The sequence below is a fragment of the Euleptes europaea genome, chromosome 12, assembly GCF_029931775.1.
Source record: "Euleptes europaea isolate rEulEur1 chromosome 12, rEulEur1.hap1, whole genome shotgun sequence".
NCBI lineage: Eukaryota > Metazoa > Chordata > Lepidosauria > Squamata > Sphaerodactylidae > Euleptes > Euleptes europaea.
The window spans coordinates 46,983,479-46,993,762 of record NC_079323.1 but is presented as its reverse complement, the minus strand read 5'-3'; the positions used below and the strand labels follow the sequence as shown (position 1 = coordinate 46,993,762).

Sequence of the window (10,284 nt, the reverse complement as noted above, 5' to 3'; positions counted from 1 at the left end):
CTACAAACCTGGCTTAAAATCTGGTTAGTTTTTAAAGATGCCCAACAATTCCTTCCCAAGAATCTGTATGTATGGCAGGTTCTACAATGAGGCAAGGTAAATCACTGGCCCAAGAGGTGCATTTGGGGAGGTGGCAGACTCCTACCATGGACTTGCTTTGCTATTGTTGGCGCTGTAGCACTCTTATGCCCCCCCCCCCAGGAGGCAGAGCTGTTAACGTTCCCTATCCCCTCCTGTCCTAGACATATTTAAAGCCAGAACAGCAAGTCACAGAGTGGGGCTTACTGAACATATGAGTCTTGCCTGCTGTGCGGTATTTACAAACGCCTGGGGAGCAATGAGATAAGGATTGGTAGCTGTGCCAGGGGGTCATTTAGAAGAAGCAGGGAGTGGCAAGATGTGGCAGGTGGTAAAAGACAGACAGTATTGACAAGACATGGCAGGCTTGGCACTCCTTGTTAAGCTGCCGCTATCTATATATAAAAAGAAACATTGTACAAAGCAAGAAATGTCAGCGTTATAGCATTGTGACATTCCTATGTGACAATTGTGTGAATCTGACAGAAGCATTCTTCTGCTGTTGTTTAAAGCAGAAAAAAAGTCATAATTATTCTACAATCCCATGTTACTTCTGCTGATGCCAACATTTCATTCTGGAAGCTTCTCATATGCATCAGAAGTACCTAGAATTAAATGATGATACCAAAATACCAGAAGCAATTTCTTACATTGCAGTTTATTTTGCATGTAATTTTATAGTTTGTAATCACATTACATCTTTATTGCTTTTCTTGCACAAAAAGTTTGATATGAACAATTGCCTTGCACTGCATTAACAAGCCCAGAACAAGGCCAGCAACATATTCATAATGTATTAATAAAACCATTAACATAAATATGCCACATATCTATAGAACCGTTTATCTCACCTCCAGATTTAAAGTAGGGACAATAATTACTGATTCACTGTGGTTTAAAATGTGGAAATAGAAACATGTATAGCTCATATTTAAGGAAATGGTAAAATAAAAATTGGGATGTGACTCAGCACTTGGCCACATGGTTTCCCGATATGGTGAACTGATTACAACACAAGAAGCAAAGTTTGTGGATACTCTGTATCATTGAGAGAGATTTGTGAGATCATATGAGATATTCTCATAGTTAATAAACACACTGCTGCTGTTGCTTTGGTACCACCTCCTTGTATCTTCCACCTATACTGCTCTGGTAACATCCATGTGAGCAGAATGAAGTTCTCCTGGGGAAGACGCTAGCATGGAAGGAGCCATTTGGCTCTGGTCTGAGAAGAAGGCTACAGGAAAGCAGGTCCCATGCTGCTCTGCTAATGGACAAACCCAGACACAATGGTACACATAACCATGGTCTAAAATGACCATCACAGTGACAATTTTAGCAAGGAATTTGTATTACAAGTATAAAGTGAATACTGGCACACATACTTTGAAGTTTACAGAATGAAATAAAGATGGCTGATCAAAGAATTGCTCAACATAATTCCTTTAGGAGAGATTTTCTTTGGTGTATACTTTTATGATGACTACATACCAAAAATTGACCACAAAACAAGCTTAAAGAACTTTGTGATCCTATACAAACACACATCTTTCCATGACTATGTAAAATTTTAATTCCATAATTTCAGAATCCAAAAAGAAATCATTTTCATGAAATAATATCACAGCTTACAAGATATATTATTTAAACCATCATTCCGAGTCATTACCTAGCTTGATGAAAATAAATTTTCATCACTGTTTATTTCTGAATAACAAAATGTATGTTTTTAATTAAAATATGCAAGATCATACCTTCTGCGTTTATGGCAAATTTGTGTGTTTTGTGGTTCCATTTGAGCTATTTTCTATAGCACTAGTGAGAGGGCATATTTTTTCAATATTTTGAAAAGGGTGGAGCCCTTATAATTCTGTATTACTGTGTCTTCATTGTCCAAGACTCACAGGACATTATCCTCAAAGTACTTAAGATGCAATTCTAAAGAGCAGTGAAGCTCCTTAGGAGCCGCTGTGACCCCATGGTGGCATAATTGCCCATTTAACCTGGGATAGGTGGCACTTACACCATCCTGGGGGCAAACATGCCAGTGTTTGGGAGCTGTGGAGCTTTGCTGGCTTCTGCTGCTGGCGCAGCCACACCGGCAGGGAATTACCAGAAAGAAAAGCCTGTGATGGCGTGGGAGGGGGTTCCTGGGGGTGGAGCCGCCTTTAGGCAGCTTCCTAACCCCTTCCACCCCAGGAACGCCCGCTCTCATAGTAGCGTGGCTACGCCACCCTTCCTGGTGGCATAGCCCTGTTGATTTCAGTGGGGGATTTTCCTATTTTTAAATATTTTCAATATTTTAATTTTCTTTTTGGTAGCCAGAAAGCCTTCAGGAATGGGCTGTTAGTCTCATTTACTTCCAAAAGTCTAACTTAGAACATGATTTCCAACATGAATTCCAACACTCTCTACAAAACAAACATTAATGTTTACTGTAATATGCATTCTGTACAAACTTAGGCACAATTTAAATGAGTTATCTACAGCCCTACAATGACCTCAATAAAAGCCACTTCATTGCCAGTCTCTTCAGTTTCACAGCTCCCTAAAACCATAAATGTAATAACTTTTCATTCTCATTGGTTTAAAGTAGGAAAACACTAAGCACCTTTATAACTTGGAATCCAGATATTCCTAAAGGTTTACAAGGCTGCCTTGGTGGCAACAAAATAATTGATTATAAGTACTTGTAATACAAAATTATGGTCTAATGAAAAACAAATTTATATGTAGGATTGGAGCAAATTACTGAAATTGGCCATATTATTCCAGATAGAATAACATGAAATATTACTTCAAGGGTGGCAGCTGTTCTGAAGTCTGATTCTGTAACAGCAGGGCTGGAACAAGGAGTTTTTCATTTAACTAATACATGGTTTCTTTCAATAAGCATTTCACAAAATGAGAGCTTTTAATTATAAATAAATAATAAGCACATCTTTGAATATCTTTGAATTAGCATATCTTCATCTAGAAAAGTTTCCAAACAGTAAATCCTGGTTACCACTGTCATCCAATTCCTGCCTTGCTCTTGCAGAGATAGATCCAGTCACAAGTTGGAGGTCTTCATTTTGTTAAATCCATATTCTCGAGCACAATGGCCACTCTGCTTGGAATGTATACCTACAAGAAGAATGAAAGCATCTTACAAACCATACATAATAACCCTTACGGTTGGGGCAAGATGATAAGTCTAAAGAGCCCGCTGTTGCTCCATCTAAGGCTGAGATAGGGACTTGTCAGCTTTGCCCTGCATACCCCCCAGCTCCCCACTATCATGTGACAGTGCTCTGGATAGGAAGAAAAGCAGGTGGGACCACTTCTAGAACAGTGTTTTATATGGATTACTGACATTCACAACCCAATCCTCAGATGATCTCACTAAGAGTCAGCCTGGGGAATAGAAACAATCTAAGGACCGGACTGGATATTTTTGACAGCTTGGTTTCTTCATTTTCCAGTAGCACCAAAATGACAAAAAAAAAAAGCTGCTCACTCCACCCCACCCTACCCTATTTTCTTGATTTTTTTACTATAATTTTTATGTGTTTACAAAACGTTTTATAAAATTCTGTAAGCCACTCTTATTAATAGTTATAGGTGGACTATAAATAATCTAAATAAATGCTATCTGAATTTAAAAAAATGCACGACACCATTTTATGAACTGTATCAACAACATGAATTAAATTTAGACTGTAATTAAGGATCATGCATCCCCTCCAGATTCCCACAGGGTAACTGAAATGCTGCACCTCTCCCAGTTTCCAAAGCTTGATATGGCAAAAGGGTTTAAATGCAATCACCACTAGAGGGCTCCGTGTGATTTACAATTACGGAATTCAGACATTTGAGGACATCCAGGTCGATACACTGTACAGTGATAAATGACAAACTCTTACCACTGTATTTGAGCTCTATTGTTTTCTGAATTAAAGCTGCCCCAGGTCTGTGATGTCACTTTATACAGGTAAACACAAGATATATGACACAGCAAGGCACTTGAGAACCTACGGGTCCATAGTGCAGAAAAGGGATTTTTGGCACGAATGCGTGAGCACCGGAAATTCATTCATTTTCATTCACAAGTCATGATTACATTTTCTTGCACATAAACTTTTAATCCAGTACAGTGACATTTTTGCTCTCTACGAACAAAAATCATTTTTTTTTCTTAACAAGGGGAAATGATTTGGTGACAGCATATTCCACGCAATGCTCCAAGCACAGATTAGACGCACAACTCAAAACATGACAGATATGTTCTGTTTACCAATTAACTTGATATGTGGCGGTTTACACACTGCGGAATGCAATTGATCACGTAAGCTGAACTCAATAACAATGCAATTAGAAAAGAGTCAGCAGATGACTAAAGATTGCAGCCTTCCACTCTGACAACGCCTGTGTTTAAGACTCCCCCCCCCCTCCTCCTGGCATTCCTAATATAATGCTATTTTCAGCCATGTTATCTCCAAGCCAGAGCCTGACTGACGGCATGAAAAGCTTTTATAGTCTGCAACCAGAATGAAAGGTGTAAAGCAAACAGCTTTAGGAGAAAAGGAAAAGAACAGCTGATCTTCATCGAACCAGACTGTAGCATGTCCAATGCATCTCTGCTCTCGCCAGTGAACAGTGTTTTTCCCCTAAGGTTTCTGTGATAAATAACTCCTACAAATCTGCTCAGCAGGAGAGGAAATACAAAATCCTGTTGGCTCAACTTAAATGCCTCCAAATTTATGGGGAAAGAAGAAAAAATGATAGTTGTGGCTCTTTGCACATATTTACCACTGTAGATTTAAGTGCTAGAGAAAGCATTTCTTAATCTTTTAGATAAACAAGGGTGCATGGATCTAAGCGGTCGGCAGCTGAAAACAAAAGAATTAGCACCGGACAGAAAACTGCTGTATTTAAACTGGTGTTTCAGATTACGCACAAAAATGTAGAAGAGTTTTATCAATGGGAACGGTGGATAGCCACTGAGATGCTTCATGGAAAACGAGTGATTGAGTGATCCATTCTCAAAAATCTGTTTGAACTCTGGAGAATAGCATCTGTATAGCTTAAAGCAGAGGGTGGCACTCATACATTTGTAATCTGAGACCATTTATGTGGAAGTGGATGCATGGCTTATTCAGGCATATACCCAGGATGGAAAATTTGTATTAAGAAACAACCACACCTTGCTTTGAATCAGAGTAAAATAAATAAATAAACCATTTTTGTTTACTTATTTGGAATGTTCAGGTACATTAAGTGCTTCTATTCTGAAAAATAACGTCATAAAATTAAACCTAACATTAAAAGGTAAGGTTAAGGTCCCCTGGGCAAGCACCAGGTCATTCCTGACCCATGGGGTGACGTCACATCCCGATGTTTAATAGGCAGACTTTGTTTACGGGGTGGTTTGCCAGTGCCTTCCTCAGTCATCTCCCCTTTACCCTCAGCAAGCTGGGTACTCATTTTACCGACCTCGGAAGGATGGAAGGCTGAGTCAACCTTGAGCCGGCTACCTGAAACTGACTTCCGTCGGGATCGAACTCAGGTCGTGAGCAGAGCTTGGACTGCAGCACTGCACCTTACCACTCTGCGCCACGGGGCTCTTAAACGTAACATTAGGTAAAGGTAGTCCCCTTGTGCAAGCACCGGGACACTATTCACCCATGGGGTGGCGTCACATCACTAACATTACAGGCATGTAAAAGTCTAACCCACAATCCTTTAAAATCCTTTATACAGTGTATTATATACACTTCTTGTTATGTAGAAAAATATCGGAGGCAGCAAATATCTGACTCGAGGTCAAGCACTGTAAGATTCTACAAGTCACACAGTTATGGCTGAGTACCTCATCTTTTCCAGTGCTTCCAGATTATTTAAAATTCTTACCTATTGCATCCTTTCAAAGATTTTTCTTCTTGGTCAGACATAATGCCTAACCCCTCAACGAATTACTTGGCAGATTCTCACGATAGTCCAGTTGAACAGTCTGCTCGTGTGGAAAGGCAAAGACCGAAACTCTTATATATTTTTAATTCAGCTGTGAGTGACATTCTTCTATAAGATTTTTTTTTATTGCTCCACTGATCTCACACTTTCCAGCATGTTCACATGACTATTATCTAATATATTTGCTGACTGGCAAAGACAACGCTGTTACCCTATCTGTAGCTCATTATTTAACAGCTGCTTTGAAGATGAGTCCAGTCATAATTAACTTACGCCTAAGTGCTTATTTGCATACAGGGGCTCATATTGCACTGGAACTGAACTGGAGCTATGGCAACATTTGAACAGTTTTGACTACACCAAAGAGACAGGATGGAAATTTGCTTTGTTTCACAGATAAACACTGTTCTAGTTAGCAACTATATGCCTTTGAGCCTGAAGGTTGGGAAATTATCCCATGAGACAAAAGGAGGGGCCAGGGTTCAGTGGCAGAAAATCTGCTTGGCATGCAGAAGGTCCCAGGTTCACTCCCCGGCATCTCCAGTTAAAAGGAGAAGGCAGTGAGTGATGTGAAGAACCTCTACCTGAGACCCTGGAGAGCAACTGCCAGCCTGAGGGTCAGTCAGTAATGACCTTGATGGGCTGATGATCTGATTCAGTATAATGCAGCTCCATGTATTCATGTGACACAAGCCCCGATTCTTTAGATCCTGGTGTAAAGTGCTCAATTAAGCTACCCCAGGGGAGCTTGGATGCATCCATGTAGGAAGGGCCAATTGTGAGGCTGTGTCATTCTCACATAGCCTTGCATGGTATGGGACCACATTATGGAAAAGCAGGTACGTCTCAGTTGGGAATGAGTTTGGAGGGGATGAGGGAGAATTTAGAAAGCAGGAGTCTGGTGTGTGTGTGTGAGTGTGCATGTGAAGAAGGATGAATTACTTCATGTTTAGAAAAAAAAGTGCATATTTTCAATCAGAGCAATGGGTGAAGGTCTGATAGAAACATCTGTTAAAGGTGACAATGGTAAGTACACTGCCTTCCACGGTTACATTTCTTTTTGCTGTTTTCTGTATCTCCTGTATTATTACTCATTAAGATTAACCGCCATGTGTCTCTTGCCATTTACTTCTGTAATATAATGTCCTCTATCAGGTTGATGTTTGCTGGCATTTAGTTCACATTCTCATAAAAACAATAAAAAACAACTTTTATAAAATCCATCAACGTCACAATTTAAAAACTCCAATAGGGAGTGCCAGTAATAAAAGCTAAATCAATCAAAATGGGGTCCTAAATAAAACTGTCTTCTCTGCCTCCTGAAGATCGACAATGAGGGGGCCAGGCACACCTCTCTGGGGAGGTCATTCCATAATTGTGGGGCTGCCATGAAAGAAGCCCTCTCTTGTGTACTCACCAGATGAGCATATTTAATTGGTGGGATAGTCAGGAGGCATGATCTGGATTCCGGGGCAGGAATGTATTGTAGAAGATGGTCCATCCGATATCCCTGGTCCCAAGCCACGTAGGACTTTAAAGGACAAAACCCATACCCTGAATTAGACTCCAGAGTGGATTGGTAGCCAATGTAGTTGCTGAAGTATTGGGGACATGCTCCTGATAGCTGGCCCTGACCAGCTGTCTAGCCGCAGCATTCTGCACTACCTTCAGCTTCTGAACACTCTTCAAAGGTCGCCCCAAGTACAGGGCACTGCAACAGTCTTGTCTAGATGTACGGCATGGATCACTGTGGCTAGATCTGACTGACCCAGGAACAGACACAGTTGAGGCACCAGCTGTGGGCAAATACACTCTGAGCCACAGTAGCCACCTGGTTTTCTAAGGTGACCATTGTGTCAAGCAGCACTCCCAAGCTGTGAATGGGCTTTTCAAGGGGAGTATTACCCCATCAAAGACAGGGGAGATCTGAAGTCCCTGGTCTGCCTTTCTTGTCAGGATTAAGTTTCATCTGGTTCACCCTCATCCAGCCTATTATTCACTCCAAGCGCCGGTTCAGAACATTAATAGCATCCTTGGAATTAGGTGGAAAAGAAAGGTACAGAACTCCACTTTGAAACTGCCTTACTACTTACAAGTAATTGGCCTCGTTCAGACACTTACTAGGGTGGCAGTCCTTTTTGCTTGACAAAGAACTGGGGATAGGAACATAAGCCTACACACAAACTCTCATTTTGGAGGAAGGAGAGATTCACAGAAGCTGTTGTTCCTTTCCCCCTAATCGGACCTTCCAAATGGAGTAGGGAAGCCTCTAGAGTAATTAATCTGAAAGTGAACAGGTGACAAACTCCATTATTGTGAGAGCAAGGAATTTCTTTATTACTGATTCTGGCCAGACAGCTATGAAGAGAGTCTAGCCTCAAACTCAGACAGAGATTGCCTGGACAAGCAGCCATGCAAGGAGGTACAATGGGAGGGGACTCAGGCAAGACTATCTTTCCTTCTTCTTGCCCTGGCAGAAAAGTCAGTGGGATCTAATACATGTTGGTCAGATGTGTGGGGCGACAGATTTTTTTTTTTGTGCGGGGGGACAGGCAGCCCTCAGAGTAATGACTGAAAAGGAACCAATCTGCGTATAACTTTTGAACAATCTAGCTGGAAGTCACAATTACTTGTGTTCATTATAGAATTGGCGTGCAGTATAAAGAGGTTGTGAAGGAACTTGTCAAAACATACAGAAGTACAGAGCACATATTTTAGTCAGATTTTGCCAGCATTATGCCAAAGAAACTTTTTTGGGATATTTAAAATGGGGGTGGACTGAAAAGTTTAACACATGTTCTCTTAAGTTACAAGCCTTATTCCATTTGACGGTCTTAGTAACTATTACACCCCCCTCCCCCGGGATACTGCATTAGAACACCCCAAAGTCAGTCTACAAATCCTTGTAATGAAAGTTATGCAAACAACCTTTCCTAAAACAAAGGTTACCAAGTGCTTTAGATCATTTCAGTCTTCCAAAAGGCTTTTATCTGCCAGTAGCCCTGACCTGAACATAAGAACATAACAACATGAGAAAGGCCCTACTGGATCAGACTATGGCCCATCAAGTCCAGCAGTCTGTTCACACACAGTGGCCAACCAGGTGCCTCTAGGAAGCCACAAACAAGATGACTGCAGCAGCACCATCCTGCCTGTGTTCCACAGTACCTAAGATAATAGGCATGCTCCTCTGATACTGGATGGCCCAGGCTGGCCTGATCTCATCAGATCTCAGAAGCTAAGCAGCGTGGGTCCTGCTTAGTACTTGAATAGAAGCCCTCCAAGGAATACCAGGCTCGTTATTCAGAGGAAGGCAATGGCAAACCACCTCTGTTGGTCTCCTGCCTTGAGAACTATACTGGGTTGCCATAAGTTGGCTGCAACTTGAGGGCACTTTACACAGCATCAAATGAATAGAAAGCTACACCCCAACACTCAATATATATTAGAGCCAAATAATACAAATGTGTTAAGTTAAACCAAAAAGAAACATGAAATTAATATCAATATATCCTGTTATCATGAAGCTACACTGAAGCCTTAAAATGTTTGTCACCATTTTAAGAAAGGCCAAGAAAAGCTGACTTAGTTAGAAAAATGACGTTTTCCACTTTTAAGTGAAACAACCTTAGCAATTAATTGGGGGGCTGCAATTCCGCTCTGTCATTGGAAATAAGACATATAGGTCTGGATTTAATAATACCCTTCTTCTAAATTGGATCCAGTGTCTCCATTCCTCTAAGAGCATAATACTAAAGGGAGTCGACTGACCTTTATCTTCGAGATATGCAGGCATAAGGGCCAGTTACACCTGTGCCGGCCCCCAGAGCAACTGTGCCGCTACTGAGTGCCGGCACAGCCCCTCAGCTGCTACCTATCAGAACAATTGAGGCATAGGCCTCTGTGCAGGTGTGGCTGTGGGAGGTATTGGGATCGTGGCCGGAGTTGATCGGATCCCTACAACCTTTCAGCCTGGGAACAACCCCTATCAGAAGCAGAAAATTACCCCAACGAAAAGCATGGTCCATAGATGCCAATTGGATGAAAAATATCAAGTTCCTCTCCTCTGCCATGGCCATGCCAATGAAGGCCAAAGTAGCTCAGGATGTCCACTGTGGATGCAACCAATCATCTCCCTCCCTTGCAGTGGCCAAGCCCACTACTCAGCACCCAATCAAAAAATCCCCAGCCCTTTAAAAGCTCCAACTAGGATGTCATGAGATAAGGCACGTGGCACAGGACTCTGTTTGACAG

General features: G+C 41.5%; 1 protein-coding gene across 1 annotated transcript in view; it reads right to left on the bottom strand.

Annotated features, from left to right (window-relative positions):
- Nucleotides 1-3,147: 3,147 nt before the first annotated feature.
- Nucleotides 3,148-10,284, bottom strand: part of GBE1 (1,4-alpha-glucan branching enzyme 1) — a 178,005-nt gene continuing 170,868 nt past the window's right edge. The window contains exon 17 of the mRNA XM_056858202.1: nucleotides 3,148-3,204. Coding sequence (XP_056714180.1) covers nucleotides 3,148-3,204 — 57 coding nt within the window. The remainder of the gene's footprint in view (nucleotides 3,205-10,284) is intronic.